Below are 26,252 nucleotides of genomic sequence, written 5' to 3' on the forward strand. Positions count from 1 at the left end.
GATAGGAAAATAAATTAATTTAAATGCACGTAAAATAGTTTCAACACCCCTTTTACCATTAAAAAAGAAAAATAGGCTGCAGCCTATCATGTGATTTAACATTTTGTCTTATTGATTCTACAACATATGTCTATTTTAACGAAGATACGCGTAGAGACAGAGATATTATGCTAGGAACTTAGCATAAATCACTTTGTTAAGACAAAAATAATGCCCAACTAACTCCATGTCTACCAACGAACAATTAGTACACTAATCATTTGTTTCTTTTTTGCACCTCCTCAATCTGTCTCCTTGAGGTTAGAAAGACATAATTATTGTCTTTAGATCACTAATATACCTTGTATTTTGGTGATTTTAGTTAATTATGTTGTTGGTAATTGTCCCACATCGGTTAATTATCACCTCGAAAATTAGTATATGAGCTTGGATGACATCTCCTTTCATTGTCAATGGATATATATAATGTATTCGAACCTCATCGCATACCTCATGATTAAAATTTACGTGAGTTTGTCCTCTCATAGAGCCATCCGTGAGGAAGCGTGTTCAAAATATAAGTATTAAAGTTGTCACTCTCTTTAATAGCTTATGCTTTTAGACGAGTTGGTGGCATGAGCGATCTTATTGATTTTGAGTTGAATGTTTTTATAACATATCGAAGCTTAAGCCATGTTAATTATCTTTTGGATGCTTACGGAACAGATTAATTGAGAAGAGAGAAACATGTGTGGAAACAGTACGAACTCTAGTTTTAGGTCATAGGAAAAAAAAAAAGAGTACAAATTTGCCACCTTTCCCATTAAAAGCAGATGCCCTTCTTTGTTTTTAATTTCTCTTCTTTCTCTCCATGGAAATTGTCTTCTGTTGGTATGACACTATCATTAGTTCTAAAATTCTAATTGCAAATTAATCATGTTTCTTAGTATATTAATTAGCGCGGGAATTATAGATAACCAACCACTCAACCAAGGTGTGGAGGAAAACGACAATTCTTTTGATTATATATACATGCATCTATCCAAATTACTAACACTACTGTATTAGGCTTTTAAAGTTTGATTAATTAGGTGGTGTTAAGAAAACGACAATTTTTGGGTGCTTTCCTGAAGACTTTAGGTGATGACACGTCAACTAATGTAGTTCAACTCTTTGATTAGTTGGAAAGCCCTTCAACTAAACCTGCGGTTACATTCTGATTGAGAATTTATAATTCTTTTTACAACATTGCACATTGAAAGAATGTTAATTTTTCGATGAGTATCAATTAACAGACTCTCTCTAATGAACTATCAAGGGATCATAAATGAATTAACAGACTCTTTTCTAATGAACTGTCCGGGACTGATAAACGAGTCAAACGAGTGGCGTACTTAGTAAGTTATTTCAATTTGGTTTGAATATAGCAAGCTTAAATATGTTCAACCATGACTTGTTTATCCGGCGAGCCAATCTCAACCGATCGATATTAAATTGAACTAATCACGAATTGATCTTGAATAGCTTTTTGTGCATCATAAACCGCTGAAATAGTGATTTTGTTTTGCTGCATGAGAACCTAAATTTAGCAACAAAAGTATTCAACCTTAATTGGTCATGAATTGATCTTGGAGCATATGTTTCACGCTTTTATTTCTCATATTTTATTAGTTTACGTTATTTACCACTCTCAACCTAGTTTAATTTAAGCGACCACCGGAGTGAAAAATGTTGACAAAATAGAATGGAGCCAGCGGCCCCATGAGCCGAATGTGACTGAGATTGATTTTCCGCTTGACCAAAAAAAAAAGAATGTGACTGAGAGAGAGAGACTTGACTAAGTCAACTATAATAAGGTAATTAAGCTTTATCTTTCCATAAGTGTCCACAACAAACCTGTCACATTCATTTTATACCCCCGAAAAAGGAGAAGAAACAAAGACTGATGATCTAAAACACTTATTTACAAATCAATATTCCAGGGCTAGATTCAGTAAAAAGCTCCAAAACAGGGGTACCCAAAGCAAATTTACAAAAATACACTACTCTGTACACAACCAAATTAAACCTATGATCTTTTGAAACAGAGCAATTAAAGTGATCAATCTACAATAAAACATGATGGGCAATCTGGTCATATCTTCTCTGATCTTCTTTTTGCCTTGATTTGATTTCTCCAGCACATCTCAAAGCCCTCTCTATCTGGTAACCTCCTCCAACACTTACTTCTCTCACCAGATGGCAGCAGTAGCTCTCAAACACACTCACGTTCACATGAAGCTTGAAACCCATCAGGAACAGAAATTCAAGCTCTAGATTGTTCATTTCGTTCGTTGTTACTCCCCCAACTCGAGCAAAATAGGAATTTCTGTAATTCCTGCACAAGTAATTAAATACCAAGAAAGACTGTAATTAGACTAGCGAGACCCATTTCCATCGCCTACTAGGCAGAGGTTAGCAGGACCCTAAAACCATTTTTCAGAGCACTTTCCAAAAACCACGTTGTAAAAACGAAAAAACACACATTTTCTTCTGCTATTCTGAAAGGTGTTTCCAAAAACTAAACTGATTTTGAAGAGTCAAAACAAGACAAGAATTAATCACAAGCAAAAAAGATGGGTTTTTTTACTCACATGTCCTCCACATACTTAGAAGCCACCATCACAGTTGTGATCAAAAGCCTATGCACATTCCGACCGCTGATTCTGAACTCAGGGTAGTTCTGGCACAACCGGTCGATATAAACATACGCCACAACGTAGACCGGGGGGCCGGCCCGAGTGTACCGGAAGATCCTCTCCAAGTAGGACTGGATGGTCAGGTCCGGAGTCTCGTTGGAGTCGAAAATTCGGGTCCGAATGTCTCTTGACAAGGCCCAGGCGCAATCCTTGGCAATCCTTTTGTTTCTAGCCATGGTTCTCTCAATCAGAGAAGAAAGAACAGAGATGACTAATGGGGTGTTGGAGTCTTGTTGGTACGAGTAGGAGTACAAGTCGTGCCTTAGTTTTCTTGGGGAGAGAGCAATTGAGGATATGGCCATTGTGGTGTAAGTTAACGTGGAGAGAGAGAGAGAGAGAGAGAGAGAGAGAGAGATTGGGATGGAAGTAAGATGGAGAGGGTTTGAAAGGGATTTATACAAGGGAGAAATTTGTTGGTATAAAGACTTGGTTGTCCTTTTCAGAAGGGGGAAAATAAACGGATTTTTATAATCAGATTATAGGAAAATCAGGTTGTTGAATTTGGTGTGCGGTTGTAGAAATTTTAGAATAAAGCCAGAAAATTACTAAGTATTAGGTGAATGAGGTTTTAATATTATAGTATGAGTGATAAGTTATTTTATACCCAATTAACATATGATTTACATCTCTTCCATACGGCAGCTTTTAAGCTCATCATGGGTATAACTTACTTATTTAGAAAATATAAGATGAAACAGGTTAAGCTATGATACCATTAGGCCGGTCAACAAGCCGACCTCGAACTACATTCGTGTAGCTGGTCCTTCGGCCTCTCCATTGTTATGTGATTAGTCCTCCTAACTAATATGTGACTTATGTTATTTACATAGAGATGCTCTTGGGCAAATGCTTTTTTTTTTTTTTTCTTTGGGGGGGGGAACTAACATAACGTATTTACATAGAGATGCTCTTGGGCAAATAAAGAAAGTGAAACAGCCCTTCGGTAGATGAGTAGGATGGGGGATAGTAAAAAAATGTTAAACACAATATACACTGACCCTTTGGCCATATGTTTGTCCTTTCACGAGTCCGTGGTTCAAAGTCCACGGATGCCTTCCAAATTTTGGCACCACTAAATAATTTGTTCAGCCGTTGAATTTAAAATTTCAAAATTAGTTAAGGTGCACATAAATTAGAGCAAACATCCGATTATAAAAGAGAAGCACACAGAGATGGGTAGGAGGGAGGATAGTCACCCAACTAGAAGAAATTTGCCTCCTCATCACAAAGCCAAAAGTACAGAAACCAGCTGGCTTTATTACACGCTCAAATATTATACTAAATGAAAGTACATACAGTAGATAAAATAATTATTGACGTCAACTGCATAATGTACAAACTATTATAAATAGTGTTTATTATGTGCGACTTGCCGACAGTGGGTTGAGGGGAAGGGGGAGAGGATGGAGGGTAGAAAAATTATTGGGTGGAGATGGGGGCCGGGAAAGTATTGAAATCTGGTAGGTCACTGTTTGGGTCCACAAAATGAGACGGCATTTAAAGAAGTTATAAAGACCATGTCTCTGTTTGAGATTTGTGTCAAGAAAAATTGAGTATTGAATTCTCATTGGGTTCTCTCAGTACGAATGCCACTCGTGCAATGTCCTGGCCACACATGCCCAATATCCTGGTTGTACTTTTTGTGATCTTTGGAGGCTTCATGTCATCTTCCTTATGTTTTGTTTTCAAAAGAAAAAAAACTCAATGCCAGATCTGACTGTAATTATAGTTTTTTTTTATTTATATGCACCACTACACATGCTCAAAACTCAATGTCAAGTATGGCGGTAAACGAACCGAGCAGCTCGCAAGCGCGCCGGTTTGACTGGTTAAGGCTTGGCTGATTTAGTAAATGAGCCGAGCTCGAACTCGACAAAGCTCGTTTATAGCCTTACGCCTTTATTTTGTCGGTTACTTTTCAGTATATAAAGAAAATACGGTAATTTTTCTCTTCCACACTCAACTCGTCATATTTTTCATCCGTCTAGGTATTCAAATGGGCACTACCTGGTGCCAAGCATGCATGCACGCACACACTCTTTCATAACTCGTTGAAGAAATTCCATGCCAGAGAAAGAGGAAACGTAGTAGCTAGGCAGAAGTTAGAAAGAAAGGAAAGACATATCTTTATGTGCTACTCATTACTTGTATCGAGCCGAACATTCTTATACTGAAGCCTTGCTCGAATTTTGAAATTAACAGTCAAAAGTGAATATTGAGTTTGATTTGTATTTTTGTGAATGAGCCGAAAGTCGAGTTGAGCTGTTAAGAGTTTAGTTTAGCTGCATGCCATACCGACGTTGTTATGTACCAAATCATCGATCGAAAGAGAGGTGATTATGACGACACGAGTGGACATGATATGATGCAGTCTTAAAAGTAGAAATTCCAAAATCAATCACATCCACCGCCAGAAAATTATAAAAAAAATCAAATCAAATCTGGCACGTACGATTTTGTACAATATCAGTCGTACCAAAAAGGATTTGAGGGGAAAGGGTTCGGACCCACTCACATCCTCTCCATTAAAAGCTGTGGGTACTGCAGGACGATAAGAACATAATTATTGGGCCATTAATAATAAAGTTGCTAGTAGAAAAAGCACATTCCATCTGAATTAATTCCACGGAAATCTGAAAAAAAAAATGTTAAAATGTAGCGAAAATCTCCTATTTTGAATTTTTTTCCTTTGCCTTATTGATGAGGGGGTGTTCCATTTTTGTGGAAAAATAAGTTTTTGAAAAAAAATGTAATTTCAAGCTCAAAAATTATGTATTTAAGCAAATAAATTTCCTACCAATATGGATCTTATTTGATAGATCTCATTAAGATCTTTTAAACGATGCAAAAAATATTTTTCATTTTCATTATATTTGAGTTTGAAATTACCTTCTTTTTCTAAAAAGTTTTTTTTTTAGAAAGTGGAACATCTTTCAACAACATATTTTCAGTATTCTAAAATAAAAAATTAGTTGGTGATTAATCGTTAATAGGGTCTATCCTATTAGGTCCGATTAATAACTAATATGCACCGATCAATCGTTGATTAATTCGAAATTAATTGCTCAAAAGTAGCCGACCACCCAACTAGCGTCCAACGACTTTTAAAGCATTGTATATTTTTCGGTTAGCCCTGCAAAAAATTAGCTCAATTAGATATGTGTAAGTGGCTGTTCCGATTTTAGGTTTCGATTAAAAATTCAAGATCTTTAACTCTGAATAAAAAGTTGAAAGATGTGATCAACCACTTATAAATATTCACTTGAGCTGATTCTTTTATACAAGGTTACTAAAAAACATTAACTAGTCAAATACTCCTATAAAATAAAATTGTACAAGGGCTAGTTTCAAAACACATTCTTAAAAAAATAAGTACTTATTTCACATTTTCAAATCAAAAATACTGTCAATAAAAAATAATTTTTTAATTTTTTTGGCACTGTATCGATATCTTTCAAATAAGATCCATAGTGCATATTTTTAAATTTTCGTAAGCCTATTATTTTTAAATTTAAAATTATCTTATTAAAAAATAAATATTTATTTGTATTTTAAAATGGGGCCTAAATATACTCAGAAGGGAGGGGGCGCAAAATTACAAATCATCAATTTGTGGCGGTGCTGGTCCCATCGGTCAACAAGTGCATCACCCAATTGATGAATCTGACCTTTTTCTACAAATTACTATTTTTTTTCCCCCCATTTTTTGTGTGTGGAGTACAAAAGCTCTTAATGAACACAGGCCCACATATAAAGTTCAATAATAGCTGTTGGTGAAAAAACAAACGCACGTACAAAATGAAAATTTTCATTAAATCCAGTTACAGTAGTCTGAATCCGACATTATGGGCAATCCAAATTTTCACCTCGATCTGTTCGAAAGTAACAAGTGAATGGAACATATAGAAGAGAAATGTTAATTAGCGGGTATCAAATAAGTAGACTGAAAATTCTACCGAGCCGTCCAATGCACGATCCGACGGTTTGAAAGTGTGCAGCACGGTGCTGTACACCTCACTACACAACACCAACCTGAAAGTCCAAGTACGGGTTACATTTCAAGAGCACACACACCCTATCGTGACTATGGAAGCGCCACATGTGATCCTTCATAACCACGTACACATTCAGATAATTATGGAATGCGAAGGGAGTTGGGGCATCCCATGCATGATGGTGCTCTTGGAACACTTGAAAAGCTTTCTGTCTTCAAAATATGCTACTACATGGCTTAGAAGTCGGTGTCGATTATTGTACTCAATAGCCCGAAAGACGAATGTATTATTACTATGTCACCACATTGCGAACTTCGTCACCAAGTCTCTACTGAAATGCAAGCTAAATCGTAGACCTATTTTCCAATCATCTAGTCCCAAAACCCACTTGCATCTGGGTTGAAAGGATCATGGGCCTGGGGAAGCTAATGGTTTTTTTTTCCACATATCCAACACAAATTAGCTTGTGCCTATGGCCGTAAACGAGCCGAATCGAGCCAAACCCTATAAAGTTCGGCTCGGGTTCATTAAGGTACTAGCCTGGCTCAAGTTCGGCTCATTAAAATTTTTCAAAGCTCGGGTTCGGCTCGGTCAGGTTCATTAAGGTACTAATCTGGCTCGAGTTCAATTTGAGCTTGAACAACTTCGCTCGAGTTCGGCTCGTTAAATTTTTTTAAAGCTCAGGTTCGGCTTGTTAAACTCAAATGAACCGAGCCAAGCCAAATCTAAACTCGAATTGAGCTCGTCAAGACTCGGGTTTGGTTTGGCTCGGCTCATTAAACTCAACCGAACCTGAACTCTCTCATTGATCATATGGAATTTGGGAGAAAAATAAATATTGAATTGTATATATAACCTTGAAATTTATTATATTTGTAAATAGACACCTAAAGAATTATTAATTATATTTAATTACAGATTCGCGGGTCTAACCGAGCCGAATACTTTAAGGTTTAGGCTCGGCTCATTTATCAAACAAGCCTAACATTGAGGTGCATGTTTGGTTCATTTTATAGATGAATCGAACTCGAATGAATTCTTACTGAGACGATCCTCGAACAGTTCACGAATCCTTATTGATTGGGTTAATAATTAAGACAGGTTCACTGGCGCTGGAGAGAGCTTGAGTGCTTCCAATCGGGCCCGAGATCCAAAAAAACAAAATTCCATTCGGCCCATAATATGTGGGTTTCTTTTTTTCCAACACCAAACATCCTTCTACGGGCTAGTGGCACTAAAATCTTTATGGCGTGGTTGGGTCGAATTTTTTTGAGGTTTGGACTGAGCTCACCACTTCTACGGGCTTTTAAGAAAACAAACAAATGGAGCTACCCCTGGCCCATGTGCCCATATGCCATTCCCTGGTTCTGGCTCAATATCTGTAACTCGGGGATGGAGCCAAAATTTTTGGCTTAGGAAAAACCGGAATTGTTAATAAAAATGTACATTTAGTTATACAAACATGTTGTTTTTAAAGTTTCCGTTCTAATTTCGTTACATAGAACGTTACATTCCGGCCTATGTTTATAGTTTATTTTTTATTTTTTATTTTCATCTTTTTATTTGAAACTCATCGTAATTTGTTAGACTTTGAAATCTCTACTTGCTATCAAACTCTTAATTTTGTTGTGTACGACTAAATATTAATAGAAGGACTATAACCGTATGAACCACTATGAAACAAAATGAAAATCTATTGGATTAAAGCTAACATGGTCACCAATGAATTGGGTATCATATGGCATATAAACCATCTATGTATATTCATACATTATTATTTTCGAACAATATATAATACGTTATCGTGTATCAAGTGACGTGTTGCCGACAAAAAGTCTACCACCACAAACTCATCACGCAGGCAAATACACACGCTAGATACGTGGTACGTGTCGATCCCTATAATACATACATGGTCCAAGGAGGGCCACCTTTCTATATGGAGCAAAGCTCTATCATGATTACATACAGCCCATTGCTATTACTAGTACTTGTCGTTACAGCCAGAAATGAGTGGTCCTTTGGTCATCCATGAATCATTGCAATTATCCTGAATTGCTATTGGTCCAAGTTCCAAAAATCTACTTTTGAGGTTCTATCTCTAACAAGTAACAACAATGTTGTCAACATCTCGTAACACAAATTCCACCTCTTGCTTCAGCAAATAGCAAGCGTGCAACATGAGAGGTTGTCCAGTGCCTAAATTGATTTTAGAGCAATGTTCCTAGATATTTTCCACATAAAAGCCTGTGGTGTTCTCAAACTCTAATCATTTAAAGTTACCCCATGAGCATATTTTTAGTTGGGAGAGGGGCTGCCGCCCCCCTCCTCTCCCTCCTTCCTCCCCCCTTTTCCCCAAATCTCCCCCCTTCCTCCCCTCCTTTCTATTGTTCACACCTCTCCGTTCTCGTTTCGTCCATTGTTGAGCTGCTTGGACTCCGGCCATGGCTCATGGGTTTCTCCGTTCCATCCTCACGGTGGAGATTCAAATCTGGTAGCTGGTGGTTGTGTCACGCCTCGTCCCGGAATGACACCCGAAGTGGGCCCGAACCGACACGGCCATGTGGCATTCCACACCAAAGAACAAAATCTAAACGATAAACCATGCACATAACAGAGTAAAACCCCAGCGGAAGACTTAACTTTAACATAAACAATGTGTCAACAATTTTACGAACTTACATAGTACATAAGTTGATGCCTCTTATCCCAATATAAGTAATTAAAACGTTAACAGAGTTTCCCACATAATTAAAAACTTGAAATCATAAAGTACTTGACAATCTTAGTCACAAAATGAGTTTAACAAAAATTAGAGTTTGACCCATTACAACCAACTCGACCCAAAAATACCAACACTCGATACTAATCCAAGTGTCCCCAAAATGTCGACCGGTAGTGGACCAACTCTACAACCACCTGTGACCTGGCAATCCAAAAAGGAAAACCAGAGTGTGTGAGATATAAAATACATTCAATAAAATACCACAGAGCCCGAAGGAATATCTCACTTGAATGTAAACCACACAAAACTCAACATAAGTACTCAATCGTATAACCACATGTGTAAACACTAACATACAGTGGCACGTCTGCCACATCCCATGTACCCAAAGTATTGTGTCCCGCAAACCACATTCTCATTCACCGTTAATTAGACGGCATGGCCCACGATATGGTGTGACTCACTCCACAATCCTTTAGCGAGTACAATCAACACCCAACAAACACATATCAATAACTAAATCCCAATTAGCATGATATACAATCACCACCATGTAATACTTTATTGAACATAACTATATCAAATACACTCACCTTTGCGTCGACCGAAGTATGCCAAACTAAGGTTTCGGCACCTCCCGAATGACCGGCTCTTTACCTAGCCACAAGTAATTAACTCATATTAGTTACTAATTCAACGAATACTTGGCACAATGTTATAAAGCTAATAAGAAGCTAAATAATGTCTAACGGATACAAATATGTCCAAGTCCATACCTAAAAGTATCCCACAATAAGTGTGAAACTCAAACACTTCCCAATTCTCCAAAAAGACAACATATTCCTCAACCAATCTGTCTTAGAATGATCATAACATTTAATAGGTTTAGAACTAGTTCATGAGACCACTACCGTTAGAAAGTACACTTCCGGTACATGAATTTTGATATAAAGTTTGCCCAACATAGTGTCCGAACGACAAATTTATGCTTGTCCGAAATTACTCACACAACTGTCCAAGATAACAAATTTTGCACATCCGCCAACTTCAAACCAAAAACTGATTTAACCTATAACAAAACAAGCCACAAACCCTACATATTCAGAAAGGCATACAAGTCTAGTTTCCAAATAAAAAATCGGTGCGCAAACTCGATACCCGAACTAAAAGATATGACTGTTTTTCCCAAGACATGTCGGAACCACAAAGACAAAATCCAGCAGGATCACACCAACTTGTAAATTCCGCCAAACCTAGAATATGCCTCTAATAAATCCCAAATTTGGTACACACCATTATCACTCATCAAAGTTCATCCTTGATTTTTCCTTGATTTTTCAAAACAAAGGAACCTAGTCAAAATCACCTCCAAACTCAGAAATTCTAAGCAGAGCAATACAATTTCTAGCAGAACAGTTTGTGTTCGAAAATTCATAAAAAATCGAATACTTAATACTTTTTAGTAATTCCAACGCCAAAACATCATCAATTTATCAATCTTTCAAACCCAAAAGGACCCATAATCAAGAGAATCGTTTAACCATAACAAAAATTGATGAAAAACGCAGCTCTGTAAGCTGTCTGTTCAAAAACAGGAATCCTACCACAGCTTGGTTTACGATTTTTATCTTTTTCCATATTTCTCAAAAAATTCTGAAAATTTAACACAATGCAATAGACACACTATTGAACCCTTAGTAAAAATTCCAGAAATTAACAAGTTTTCTAGATACCTTGAATAATTTCGTGAAGAACAGACTAGGGTTTTTCTCCTCTTTCTCTTCTCCGTTTTTTCTTCTCCTCTTTCCAACCGTCTCTCTCTCTCTCTCCCTCTCTCTCTCTCTCTACACACGTACACGTACACGTACGAGAGAAGAATGGGGAGAAATATCTCCCCAGGATACTCGTAAACCTATATAAAGATTATCGTGTGCAAGCGAGACCTATTTTTAACTTATGTTCTAATCACAAATCACCTATAATACCCTCGCAAGTTCTATTGTTTAAGGTTTTTAACCCCCAAAACATATAATTCAATTAAAAGTAATTGAAATACCGAAATTTCCGAGGCGGGTATTACAAGTTGGTAGTTGGGTTTAATAAGGTGAGGTGTTTTGGAATTAGGGTTTTCTTTTCCTTTTCCGACAATTTTTTCGTCTCCTCTACCGGCTGATTTTCTCAATCCGGTTGTATACCGATTCGGGTCTCCCCGGATCTAGTGAGATTGTAGTGGTGGCCAAATAATTTCTTTTTTCGTTCATGTTCTGGTATGGGTTGTGGATGGGTTTCAACGGATAGTCTTCTTGACGGTTATCGGTCGCCGTGACCACGCTCAGCCAGCCGGACCTAGTTTGGTTTGCTTCGGTTGCGTGGTTGGAGCTTGCCATGGCAGCGGAGGCTTGTTGCGGAGTTTTCTCTGATTGGCCAGCGTGCTAAAAGGACAGCAGTTCATGGGACCGGAAGGCTGCCTATTTGGTTGATTTCTGTCGTGGGCCAGCCTTGAGCCGGCGGTGACGGCTGCAGGTCAGGGTGAAGGAGGATTTGGTCTTCGGCCGGCCTTTTCGCTTGTGATCTGTTTGTTGTTCTGATTACATCTGTTTTTTTTGTAATCGTTTGTACTGGAATTTCGTTTCGATTTATCTTTGCCTAGTCTTGGATGAGATTCTCATATCGGCACCTAGTGTTGATTTGCTTTTGCAGGGTGTCCATTAATCCCGGAGTAGGTAGTTCGGTGCACTCTTGTACTTAGCGATGTAATCTTTGCCTTCGGGCTTGTTATGATACGAAATTGACATTTTCAAAAAAAAAAAAAAAAGAAGCATATTTTTAGTACTCACGAGATCTTCGGGCCATCTTGCGTGCACTGTCAACTGAGTCTAGTGGGCCAATCCCATTATTCGCTTGCGGGAAGTCTAATTAAAATCGGAGCAAAGCTAAAACTAAATAGAAAAACTGCAGAGAGGTTAAAACCAAAAATCGATCGCATGTGCAATAAAGACCACATTCATAAGCATGATGATCAACCTTTTGATTTCTCCATCGAAGACGATTCAGAAACTGAGAAATTGACTCGAAAACTCTTAGAAGAATTTGAGAAAGTGAAAAAGCAAAAACAAAATTTAGAGAGAAACCAACCATGCCTCGCTCAGTATTTGCTACCTTGTGAAGAAACCGAAATGGCCAAGGGCTCGTTTTGCTACATTACTTATGCGCTAGCTGTATCCTAATCAGCTAATCCTTTATTAACTAGTTGCAAAGTCTCATGTTTGAAACTGTTAATTTTTTTAGAGTCAGTTCATACAGAGCTTTACTTTATTTTTAATTGAAACTCTCGATGGGATTGGGTCCCAGGATTAATCGAGGTCCGCGTAGACGGTCCAGACTCTTGAATTATCCAAAAATCCCATTCATGTTAATATAAATTCTGCTTTTATGATAAAAAAAAATTACATATTTGGTTACTTTACCACTATTACAGAAAATAAAAATATAAGCCGACTAGTCGAACTGTAAATGAACTGAGCCATTTGTGAACTGTTCGAGGCTCGATTCGGTAAAGGGTCATTCGAGTTCGATTCGTCTACTAAATTAACCGAACCTGAACCTCAATTTTAGGCTCGTTTTATAAATGAGCTGAACATGAACGTAACAGTATTCGGCTCGATTAGGCTCGCGAACCTAAAGTATATGTATATCATAAAGATTTTATATACTTATACTGTGAAAATTTTAAAACTTGTAGTACAAGTCTAAACGTTTACAATTACTAAAAACTTGCCTATGTATATGTTTTTATCATTTTATATGTATATGAACGTATTTATGTACATACTAAAAAATTTATTTGCAACTTTAGACCTATATGATAATATAAATATATGATAATATTAGGTCGTTAAGGTTCGTGAACAAGCTCGAGTTCGACCCAAACCTAGGCAAGCTCGGTTCGAGTTCGGCTAATCATAATTTTCATTGAGTTCGGCTCGAGCTCGAATTCGCTAAAATACTTAATGAACGAATCTAAACATTCTAATATTCGGCTCGATTCATCTCGTTTACAGCCCTACCGACCAGCCTAATTAAAGAGGACTCATTGGCCAATATATGAACTGAGATATCTATGGAATGTCGAAGGCAATCAAGGGGAGGTACTTGTCAACTTGTGGGCTCTATTACTAGCATGATTTAGAATTTATTAGTGCAGAGAAATTATTATCATTTTTTTTAGTGAAGTTACTAGGCCCCGTTCGATTGCACCACAAGAATTAGAAATCAACATTCTTATAACTTTCTATATGTTCAGTCACTAAAAAAGTTGTGGGATCCATGATCTCAACTTTTTATCGGTACATACTCTACAAAACAGATCCAGCCAAATGTGAATTTTATTTTATTTTTTTTGCAGGATTCTTTGTCAAGAAAACACACGTAGGAAAACAAATTTAATTCTCCTTTACTTCAACTTGCTTCACTTTTTCTAGGAATCCATTTCCTCGGGCGACATTTTCAACAACTGAACAGAATCTAGTTAAAGGAAAAGACTAATAAATAATTTTCTTTTCCGATTTTCTAACGGGACGTTAATTCAAGGTTGATCGCTAAAGAGAAGAAACTAGAACGTAGGCATGAATTTCGAGCATTGCATGTATAGGTGTTTCCTTTGCAAGGGGCATAGATATACAAGACGTACTCGACGGGCCAGTCGATTAATACGGTGCTGATGTGAGAAGACACATTTGCGAAACAATTGGTAAACAGTGAGTCCAATAATTTGCTACTCCTGCGTCTGTTTATTTTTATTTTTATTGCATAAATGCTACTTACTGACTGACAGGCACGTGCGATGTTAAGTCACTGAAAGAGATTAAAAAAAAAAAAATTATGAATTTGAAGTCAATATGCCGAACTTGAGGCGCATGATGTGCGCTCGTGAGAAAGAGAAAATGGAAGCAAGAGCTTTTTGAAAACTCCTGTTAAAAAGGTTTTATACTATTCATTAGTATATTACAGCGAGAACTGAGAGCGAAAACGTAAAAGGGGAATTGAAGAATAAGAGGGCAGAGAGTGCTACCGATGAGCTAGTGCTGATCAGCCTGATCCTAGCTATTGCTCTACCGGATCTCATCGAATGGTGATTAGGAGTTACAAGGATTTCCATGCCGTATTTGAGTATTTGAAAACCAGACTCTTCAATTAACATTACTTGGGCCTCAGTAAACATTGAATGAGCCCCGTATTCACTTAAAATGTTAAAATCTTGTAAGATGTGAGCCACCCAATCGTATATTAAGATTCAACGCTTTTTCTATTTTTTGATGTGATATTTAACATTCACACATATTCTAACAGTACATAAAGCTTGTTAAATTCTGCTTATATGTTAAAAATAAACAAACATACACATCTTATTTGCGTGGTAATTAAAAAAAAAAGGAGGAAATATAGAAGAGTACTAATTGAGCACTCGGATCCCTTGGTAGAGCTTAATTAAAATAAGTAATTAGTTACGAAAGAAGAAGAAGAAGAAGAAGTAAGTACGTAAGTATTAGTAGAACCTAACACACTCCCTCGTGCAAGTAGTATATGCAATATCATTGTGGGTCCATGTATGATTCCAAATCAATTATATGTTTCTCCTTAATTGGTCATAAGAACATTAATTTGAATAATTAAGAAAATAGAGAAGGGATTTGATTTGCATAATCCTCTCCTTAATTAGTTCTTAGTACCGGAAGGTGGAGTTTGATGCATTTGCTGATGATACAATGCTGCCATTCTGCTGTAAGCATCCATGCTCATGGGCTGCAACACAAATAAATCAACACCAAAGTTATTTGTGTGTGTATATATATATATTAGATTTTCTTTAATATTGCTGGCGCTGAGTTACTCGTGCAAAGTTAAAATATGAAAATCCACCTAAATTTGGAGACAAAATATTACTGTATAGTCCAACAAAACAAAACAAAAATAGCTTAAATAAGTTTGACTGTTTGAGAACATAAAACTTAAAGCGGTGCAAAAAACAAAAACAAAAGTAACATGTGGAGTACTAGTAACAAAATATTATCTTTTTTTGCCCCTTATTTTAACGACGAAATATATCTAAATCTTCGCTCCAACATACTCCAACGTATGCATGACGGCTTTATTAGTACTTGAGGGGGTTCAAGTGAACCAACTGGATTCAAAACAAACACTAAAATTTTGTACTTTTTAATATAGAAAAATACATCTAAATCTTTAACGACGAATGCATCTAAATCTTTGTTATTGTTGCTCTGGGTTATTCATGTATAGCCAATGTAAGTGAAAATCTACTTAAATTTGTGAGTAAAAGTAGATAGTTAATGACAATAAAGAAAAATTAATCAGGCTCACTTTAATTTTAATCAAACAAATATCAATATTTATGATAGAGCTTTGCATTAATTGCAGAAACTTTCTGTACGATTTTGCTATCGCTGAACCGAAATTCTGGAGTAGGCCCCGAGAAATATCACTATGTCTTTACCTGCGACGACTGGCATGCAAGGAATGCAGACATGGGATCCGGAATTACTCCGGCTGGAGGAGGCAACCGATCATTGCCGGCCGTGCCATCCCACGAAGTTATAGGCACGAAAGCGGTGGCCGCCGGGTGGAGAACAGGGGGAATTCCGGGGATGTTGTGCCGGCCGAGGGTGTTGATGTCCATGCAGCCCATCCCCATGCCCATTCCCATCCCGAGTGGAGCGGCAGCCATCATAGACAACTGGAGCTGTTGTTGCAATGTGGTCATAGGCAGCATCATGGACGACATGTTCATTCTACTCATCATGCTAATTTGAGCCTGTAGCTGTTTCAGATATTCTATAACCTCATCGAGCATTGAAGCTTTATCGGTCTGAAATCACAAACATAAATAAGCTTTATCAGTCATTACAGATATGTTTTAGAAGCTCCAATCAATGAGAATTTTTTTAGTGCCGGGTGGGTACCTACCATGTGGTACTCACTCGGCGCATCCGGGCCGTCCATTTCTGTTTTGGACGACTCGGATTTGGAAAGAGAAAGAAGAAAGAGAGGGTTTCAATATGGGCTGTCTCACATATTTTTGGACGGCCCAGATGGACTGCCCACCCAATATCCAAAAATTTCTCCCAATTAATGGAGCAAAAATATAATATGAACTCGAAGTTATAAAAAAAAAAAAAAACACAAGTTCATTAGAGAGAGTTGTAATCTTGTTACATTTGAATAAGAAAAAAAGAAAACAATTTGTCCGATACTTCGATCCTTTGTGAAGATGTGCGAAAAAGAATTTATATAACCAAACCCTAATTAATTGGTACTAGTGACGGAGCAAGAATTTTAATCCCGGGGGCAGCTTAGTATCGGAACGTATACTTATTATATCATACAGTTTTTACTTTTCAATTCATTATGACATTTGTACATTGAAACGATTTTTTAGGCTACATCAACTATCATATACTTATTTTTTATTTATAAAAGAAATTGAAAATATAAAATAACCCATTTTTTATCAAATCGGACAAAAATTAGTATTAAGATTATAAGTAGCTATACACGAACAATTATCAATAATATTCAAAATTAGGTACATACAAAATTGAAATTTCAAAACTCGAACTCTCGAGAAGCTAGGGCCAGGGCCCCAGAGCCCCAAACATAGCTCTACCCCTGATTGTTACATTTTGGGGGCTTGGTTTATCCTCAACATGAATGTAGCGTGCATATTGATGCAACGAAATTAATGAGAATAACTTATTCACAGAAGTTATTCGGAAGAATTGATTCCAAATCCAGACAAGCACAAGGTTTTCATGGCCTACCAATATGACCACAGGACGGTGTTATTAAATGCTCTCTTTTTCCACAAGAAATTATAAGTAACATCTTTCTGTCAAGTAGACCCAGTAGGTAAGGGTCTTTGTGGACTCAAATGATTCACTGGAATCCCCTTTCCACAAAAAAAAAAGAAAAAAAGAAGAAGAAAAAAAAGGGATCATTGGAATGATTCTTCCTTGGAATCATGAAAATGATACCCGATGTAGTAACAATCACCAGTTGTACTCATTAAAAGTTAGATTGGACCGCATCTTATTCCAATGACATCAATCTGTCATAGTCTATTTTGGGTGGCCACTAAATTCTTAGTCATCTTCGAGTGTTTTCCAATACTTTATGATTGAGCAGAAATGGTCGGAGAAAAGCCCCGTATAAGCATGTCACAGAGAAATCGATAATACTTATCAGGTTTCGAACAACGTATTCGGGGTACTTAATTTAAAAGGCCTGTTCATTTGTTTGGAATTCAATTCAATTTAATAGCTCATAGAGTAGTTTATAGGGGTATTACAAAAAAAAAGAAGTCAAAATAGCTCATTCTTTAATGTTAGAAATGCTAATTAATAGCTAGAATTTCCAATAGTTACAAGAAGAAGGCTACTAAGATAATATTCCTATGGGAAATACTATCCTCGCATTTTTTACGTTAATTTTATGAGAACTCCACTCAATGATTGATACTTTTCAGCCATTGAGTGGAGTCTGTTTAAGCGGTGCGTCAAGTTGATAGAGAAGTGTTGAATGATAGATCACCAACATCCTGTCACGTAAAAAGAGAAATAATTGTAGCAGTCGAGTTGATATTATAATAAAATAATTGAATACGTAGTTCTATTAATATGGGTATAAGGTCAAGTTCATACCTATAGACGGGCCCTTAAATAATGATAGGGTACCACACAAGATGCAATTATAGATAGGAACCATACAATACGTACATTACTGCACATGTTTCCATGGCTATCCTTTGAAAAAAAAAAAAAAACCCCTAGAAATTGAAAAAAAGGAAGAAAAAGGGATCAAATGAAAGAATATTGGAAAAAGAAAAAGTATTAATGGAGAGAGAAGAGGTTCACACCTTACTGGAATTTGGGACCAGCTTCTGCAACGTCTTCATCCTTTGGTTGATCTTATCTCTTCTTTTCTATATAGAAGAAAATTGAGTAACTACTAATAAGTTTCCAATTTTAGAAGTAAAGAATAAAGTCATTTTGTTACGCTGAAAAAAGAATAAAAGATTCCATCATTCCAATATATATATATATATATATATATATATATATATATATATATATATATATATATATAGTCCCCTTCTCCTAAGAACCACCTTATTTTAATAAAATAAGGACCTCCATTTCCCGATCAAATTTTGATGATCCGAGCCGCTCAATATATTCAAAACGTGATTTTAAAGGTACCCGCGAGAAATCAGCAAAAAAAAAAACCGGGAAGGGCTTCATCCGAGCAGTTTTTGTTATGTTTTTATCAAACGGTTCAAATAAAAACTGCTTAAATCAAGCCCTTCCCGGTCATTTTTTTTGCCGATTTCTCGCGGGTACCCTTAAAATCACGTTCTAAACACATTGAGCGGATTGGATCATCGAAATTCAATTGGAAAATGGGAGAAATGGGGAGGTCCTTATTTTAACTAAAATAAGGACCTCCTTATTTGAAAATAACTGTATATATATATATATATATATATATATATATATATATATATATATATATATATTTGACCACTTTGTCCCTCGTCATAATTGGGGGAAATTAAATTAAATCGCTAATAATTTCCGACATCTTTTTTCATGCCTGCAACTTGTAGGCGATAAGATAAGAAAGTTGACAAAAACATTGTAATATCCATCAAAACATAGTACATAATAAAAAGTGTGTAGAATAGGGAGAGAGAGAGAGAGAGAGAGAGAGAGAGAGAGAGAGAGAGAGAGCATACGCGTTCAGATTGATTATGGATGGCAGCTGCCCTACTCCTTTTAGTCGAGATGGATGATTTCCCACCTCCTTTTTTCTTTTCTTGCGCGTCCCCTGCTTTTCTCTTCTAAAAATTAGGAAAAATAGAAAATATTTATCCATCACGATACAGTTTACTTAAAAACAATTAATCAACTACTCCTTCCTGTCCATAATTTTCATTCCTTAGAGAATTTTGAACACTTTTCTAACTCGAAAGTCACATCTCGTACAGTGATTTTTAATTTAATTTGCAGCGTTTCTAAAATATTTCGAATGGCGTAAAAATATTTTAGAATATATTTTTTAAGTGTCAAAATGATAGTACTAAAGTTCCAAAGTGACGAAAATTAGGAGACGGAAGTACTTATCATTTTATAATAACAGAAGTCGGTATCACAACTTAAGTTCCATTTTTAAAACCGTATTCCTCCCGAAAGCGTTTTGACAATGTCCACAAGCACACAAATATTTTACCTAGAACATAGTGCGAATGAAAAGAAACAAGATTATCATGACCATGTCAAAAAAAAGATAGAAACAAGAAAATATTAGCGGAGGTACAAATTTTGGGGGACCCGTCTTGATTTTATGGTAGTTGTGGTGGTTCAGAAAATAGCAACAAGTTATAAAGAGCTCTCTTAGGCTCGCAGCACTGCCACATATTGCATCTCCCTTCCACACATTTACATGGATCCGAATCATCCGATGAATCGAGTGTATGAACTTCGCATGAAAATGTGTGGTAATGGAGCTCCTTGAAATATCAAAGTGTTTAGGATACACTGAATAATTAATCACTAAAAAAATATTACTCTCTTCGTTCCAATTTTAAGTTAGACTTGAAGAAAAGTCCCTTAATGCCCTCTCTATTTTGAAAACATTTAATTTAATACTATCATAAAAAGTGAGGGGTACATTCTTAAAAACCTAACACTTTATAATTGTAAGTTTGTAACAATTTAATCTTCAAATTGACCAAACAATTGGGACAGAAAGAGTATAAAACAAGAGAGTTGCCTGGAATCTACTGTGACCAACGGAGTCATGGTCGTCGGTGGTAGCGGTTGTGGTGGCTTTGGTGCTCTGCAAGGCGGAGCTGGTGGTGTTTCCAAGCGACTCCATTGAAGTAGTGGTGAACCCGCCCACAGTACCCAATTCCCTATCGCAGGTGTCTAGCGTCAACTGCCAGCTCTCCCTCCCACAAGCGGCGCTCCCATCCACGCTGTTGTTATCCCTGCTGCAGCTCCACTCCTGCGCCGCCACCTGCGTATGTGCCACCCTCGCACGCTTAAGCAGCACTTCGTCGTCACAGGTCTTGGCCTCGCTGCACGATCCCACTCGCGTGGAGCATCCCACCACGTGCTTGCCCAACCCGTCCATCACATGCGTCCACGCGGACGCGGTTCTCTGTCCTGCACTACCTCCTTCTCCAGAGGTGGTGGAGCAGGGCACGAGAGCATCCATCGTCATCGTGGCGGAGGCGGAAGATGCAGCAGGGCGGTGGTGGTCGAACCACGGCACTAGCTCGTCTACGCTCCCGGATTTGCCTTGGGGCAGGTAGGTGACTGGGTTAACTATGGACTCCAATGTTCCTCCGGCGCGTGGCTTATCCCAATTCGGGTACTTGGTAGGCACGCGCGGGGGGCCTAGCCCGTGCATTGCTAGCTGCCCATTTTCCCATGTTAATTCTGCCACTTCATAGTCTAACCTGTAATATAATAATATAATATATATAACCCCACCATCAAACCATAAAGAAACTTCACATCCCCCTATCAATAATCGGATTAATGTCATGGGATTAAGGTTGAGTTCCACTAAGCAAAAAGTGTAAAAAATGAATTAATTTTTTCTGCGTTTATTAATTTTGTGCCAAATTTTAATGGATTACTAATTCGTCTTGATTAGACAAATCGAAAAATTTCCACTTTTGAGCTAAAAAAGTGCAAAAAGTGGATCTTTTTAGCTTAAAAAAAAATGGATATTTCCCATAATATTTGGATAAAAGTAAAAAAAATTGGATTTTTCGATTTCTCTCGTCGAGACGAATCAATAATCTACAAAAGTTTGGTGCAAAATTAACAAATGCGAATTTTTTAATAAAGACAAATTAAACTCACTTTTTGCGAGGAAAGCAACCTAATTTAACAGATTTTTTGACATAGAGGTTGTCAATTAACTGACTCACAATTCTCATCTTTCATTAATTTTGGGACTGATCACGGTGTGACAGACAAGTTGAAACATACAAGCGGAGTATTAACTATTAACACAAATTTCATCTGGCTCAATCGATGAACCTTTCAATTAAGTATGAACTAAAACACAATTTTCAACGTTTATTTAAATTTGGGACTCGCGATGTGAGAGACAAGACTTGGAACATAATACAAGCAGAGTTGCATAATCCCACTCTTGCCAACAGAATGATATACATATATATTGAGAAGAATAAACTATAAATATATTTGAAAATAAAAAAAGACAAACTATTCATACGAGCTATTTTTACATAGAAAAGGCAATTATTAATCCTTTTAGAAAAACACTACCCCTCATAATTGATAGTGTCAGACCTTCCATTGACCATAAGCAAAGAAAAAGACCCCCCCAAAAAAAAAAAAAAAACTTTGGTGCATTTTTTACACTTTTTAATAAACTTTTACAAATTTTTATGTATTTTCGACACATTTTAATGAACATTTTAAACATGCTATTATGTATTTTCGACACATATTAATAAACATTTTAAACATGCTAAAGACATCATACTAGGCTGCCTTTAGCATGTTCCTTCGTTTGTACTGTGCTAATTAAGAAAGTGGACTGTTGTTAAACAGAGAGAGAGAGAGAGAGAGAGAGAGAGAGAGGAAGAAAAAAAAGGGAGAGTAGAATATACATACATAGGAATGACATCAGGGGGAATGGAATTGGAGTTGGAGTGAGGACGGAGAGTACTACTGAGCCTTGGAGGGGATGGGTTCTCATCGACCTCCCAGCTTGGAACACACTGGCTCATCTCTCTTACTATTTTGGAGAGAGAGAGAGAGAGTAATTAGGTTTTATATATGTTGGTATTTCCTTGAGTGGGAGTGAGAATGATGGAGAGGATTGGGAGGAGGGGAAGGATTAGTGAGTATTTATTTTGGGGATAAGAAAGAACAGTATTACATGCATGGGGGACAGGGGGGGGGAGAGAGAGTTTGGTCCCTATAAGTAGATTGAAAGGGAGAGGGGATTCTAATTGGATGCCAGAGAAAGAGGAGTATCTACAAAAGAGATTTTGCCAACTAGCTAGCTAGCTTAATTCCTATCATCATTGTATGTATATTCACCATGCTTTCAAGAGCAATTAATGGATAGTCAGTCCACTTTTCTAACACTTTTTTTTTGTCGTTAATGCGAAATGTACCGAGTCAGCTTACGCGCTCTATGAACTGATCTCTACAACATTTCTCACAACCTTTCTCACGCTTATGCATAGAGTGAGAGCCCGGCCCAAGAGTTGCCGCGCGGTAAAGAGAATTGAACATTAAGAAACTCTTAAGTCTCATTCCAAGAACACTTGGCGATTCACTTTTCAGCAGTACTTTCCGTAGTAAAAAAAGATAGTATTTCAGGGTTGAAACAAAAGATAATATAAAAATCTGTTGCTCCAAAAGTGGATAATTTCCATGTGTTATGTGTCATGGCCAGATATGTGAACGGTGTTTTGAGTGAAGTGCTTTCTTTTTTGCCCTATGGTACTGTGGATATTTGAGTGCTTTTGAGTATCAGAAACTGAAAACAAAAGATCTTCAAAAGTTAAATTACATTCTGGAGTAATTTTTCAAATACCTTTCAAAAGATCTTCACAAGATTTCAATTCGAGTGTGGACACAAGAACTCAAAAAAAACTGTATTATTTGGCAACCAGATGATTACTTTCTATTAACCACAACCCCTAGAAAAGTCATCATCGGTTAAACAATTTCATTGTATCTTTTGTCAACTCTCTCAACTCACGATGTGCATCTCGTTTGTATCTTAGTTTGTAATTAAGAAAGACTAATTAAAACAAGGCGACAAAGGCAAGCGGAGTCGTAGCTTAACAGTAGGCTTTTGTATTCTCACGTATTAGGCGGTGGTACTAAACCCTTAAGCCCCATACCAAAAACACGAAAGGTTACAGTAGTAATAGATTTTTGTATTGTAAAAAGCAAAGAAAAAAACAAAGGCGACAAGCATGGCTTTGAATCTTGATCATGTCTCTTATGACGTTTAGGCAAGTCAATATGAAGAGATTTAATCGCTGCATTACGTAGTCGTGACCTATGTTGACACAAAAGGTTGGGCATGGATGTGGAACCTCCTAAGAAGTTTGATGAAGTCTCTTTTTCAATGCCTCATTTGATAGATATGAGAATAACTGGTGTGACCTTAGTCACATAATCCTTCAACATGTCTTGCGTTTGCGCTCTCAATTTTCGTACTGTGCTCGTATTCTCAGTTTTCGTTCTTACGAATGCTAGCAGTTAGGTAAGTATCTCAAAGACGCTTTCTTGTTTGTGCAAATTATATTCTGCACTAAGTCATTCGTGCATAGCTATTTTGTATATATAAATGAAAATCTACTTCAATTTATGAATAAGTAGATAGTATGGGTCAACGGATCAAAATAAATCAGGCAAGTTAAATTTTCAAACGAATCAAACTCTTTCGTTTGAATTGAATTGTGGATTACAAAAGTTTTTATGTACGATTTTGTCACCGCTAAACCACGATTCTGGAGTCGCCCCTGTGAGGGGATTAGGGAGATGGGTGTGAACATGGTTTAGCCACGGTATGGGCAGAAGTCACCACATGTCTCGTCCACGCGCTCTCTCTAATCCAAAACAATCCAAAAATCCACGTCCTCCGTCCGTCTCTCTCTATCTGCGCCACCCAGGCCAGGCCCTCCCCTCTGTTATTGTGCGCACAGGCACATGTTAGAGACTTATTTTTCCATAAAGCTATAGGAACCCACCAGTCACCTACCGGAATCATATCGACAGCCGCGTCAGGCTATCTCCGACTATCGGACGGTCGATCCAAGCGGTCCAAAAATTCTATAAAAAAAAATTAGAGGGCCCACACGAAAATCAACGGCATCCGATTTGTATAAGGTATTTGATCAAAACATATTATTTTTCGTGTATATATGTATATATTGAATGGCTCGGATCGACCGTCCAGTAGCCGGAGACGGCCTGGCGCAGCCTTCGGTACAATTTCGGCAGGAGACCGGTTGGTGCCTATAGCAGGACTCTTTTTCCTTATGTTTTTGCCTATGGCAGGACTCTTTTTCCTTATGTTTTTTGTCTTCTCTAAAGGAAACGAGGGTTCCCTTCGATCATTTCGATGTGATTGGGAAAAAAGCTATTTGAATTTTGACATTTAGGCCATGTTTGGCTGTCCGAGGGTTAATTGTCTCTTGTGAAACCAAATCGGGAATCACTTTTTTACCTTGTTGTGCCTGAATCTTCTTGTTGAGGATATAAAGCTCTCGGAGTCATTGGAAATTTGTCCCATCATACCTATACTTTCAAATTATTTGAGAGAACGTTACACAAAAGTTGACTCGAGCGTACTATAATCCAAAAATAAAATAAAATAAAGATTTATCATTTTCTCTGATGACTTCAACTTTTAAGTAGTTAATCATTTATATATTTGCTATATGAAGCATGTGTCGTCGTCAACTCAAATTAATTTGATAGTATTGTACTCTTTGTTAATCCCATTGCATGGTCTTGTGCAACGCTAGCTAGCTAACTAAGTGCTATACGATACCCAATTACAAAACGTTATGGTATACATTTGTGAATTCCCCTCCTGAATGCATATGGCCATGCTAAAAATAAGCCAATATGCAAGTTAATAAATAGAGTCGATCGAGCAATCCTGGGCAGTATTTAAAAGTGTTCACTGACTTTTAATGGATGTTTAGAATACCTTCTTAAGAAATAAATACTTATTTCACATTTTCAACTTCAAAAAATAATATAAATGAAAAATAATTTTTTTATTTTTTTTGCACCGTATTAAAGATCTCAATGAGATCTATCAAACAAGATTCATATTGATAGAAAAATTATTTGCGTAAGTACATGATTTTTAAAATTAAAAATGTCTTTTTATAAAATACTGTAAGTACTTATTTCCCTTTCGAAAACGGGGCGTAAAGGAACACATTGGATGATTAACGACCTAATGAAATAGGACTTGAAACCTATAATAAAGAACTTTTGTAGGAGGGAAAAGGTCGTCTTGTCCATTTGATTCGGAAGATCCTTATTCGTTATGGGCTTCAAATTTTCTATTCTATCCATACTGGTCATGATGGGCTTGTAAAACACCTGGGCCCAATAGGTACGTATTACCCGATCCACCAACTTATATTTGTTAAAATGCACGAGGGATTGTTGGGTCTTAAGTGCCTCTATGAATTTGGTTACACAATGTCACTCCCTGCGACTGCTTTCAAAAACAGACTGGCCGGTGCAATATCGAATGCCATAAAAGGCTTAATTGAAGCCCTCCCTAAAACCAATTAGTTAGTTTATGAGAGATGATGAAAAGTGGTCTGACGAAAATGTATATTTTTGGTTGGCTTATTAATCAAGTGAGTTAATTGCAAAATGAGGTTTAAACGAGTCGATCACGAATAGCTTAAAAAAAATTATGTATTAAAAGTTGAATGAGCGGTATAGTAACTTTTTTCAAGGTTAGTTCAAAAAGCTTTTAACATGTCTAAAGTTGTTCAAGCTTGGTTTTATTATTATTATATAAGTAAAAAAATCATTCCCAAGAAACTTTTAACTAATTCCGCACAAAAGTCGTGAATTCTAATAACTTGAATTGGCTTATCAAGCCTACTCAAAATGTTACTATTATGTACACTATGGTAGTCTTTTGTGATGTATTTTTCTTTCTGCTGTACAGGAAGTGTGCTTAAATTTGTAA

At 37.0% G+C, this 26,252-nt stretch overlaps 2 protein-coding genes across 2 annotated transcripts; both read right to left on the reverse strand.

Moving 5' to 3' along the window:
* Window positions 1-1,817: 1,817 nt before the first annotated feature.
* Window positions 1,818-3,079, reverse strand: LOC131331757 (cyclin-U2-1-like). The gene is made up of 2 exons (XM_058365658.1): window positions 2,613-3,079; window positions 1,818-2,356 (listed from the first exon to the last, which is right to left on the reverse strand). The coding sequence occupies exons 1-2, from the start codon at window positions 3,017-3,019 to the stop codon at window positions 2,086-2,088; spliced, it is 678 nt and encodes a 225-aa protein (XP_058221641.1). The 5' UTR covers window positions 3,020-3,079; the 3' UTR covers window positions 1,818-2,085.
* Window positions 3,080-15,005: 11,926 nt separating this feature from the next.
* Window positions 15,006-22,598, reverse strand: LOC131331758 (transcription factor UNE10). Its single transcript, XM_058365659.1, has 6 exons — window positions 22,172-22,598; window positions 20,286-20,976; window positions 19,249-19,353; window positions 18,370-18,435; window positions 15,952-16,323; window positions 15,006-15,239 (listed from the first exon to the last, which is right to left on the reverse strand). The coding sequence occupies exons 1-6, from the start codon at window positions 22,285-22,287 to the stop codon at window positions 15,153-15,155; spliced, it is 1,437 nt and encodes a 478-aa protein (XP_058221642.1). The 5' UTR covers window positions 22,288-22,598; the 3' UTR covers window positions 15,006-15,152.
* Window positions 22,599-26,252: the final 3,654 nt, after the last annotated feature.

The sequence above is a fragment of the Rhododendron vialii genome, chromosome 7a (genome assembly GCF_030253575.1).
Source record: "Rhododendron vialii isolate Sample 1 chromosome 7a, ASM3025357v1".
Taxonomy (NCBI): Eukaryota; Viridiplantae; Streptophyta; class Magnoliopsida; order Ericales; family Ericaceae; genus Rhododendron; species Rhododendron vialii.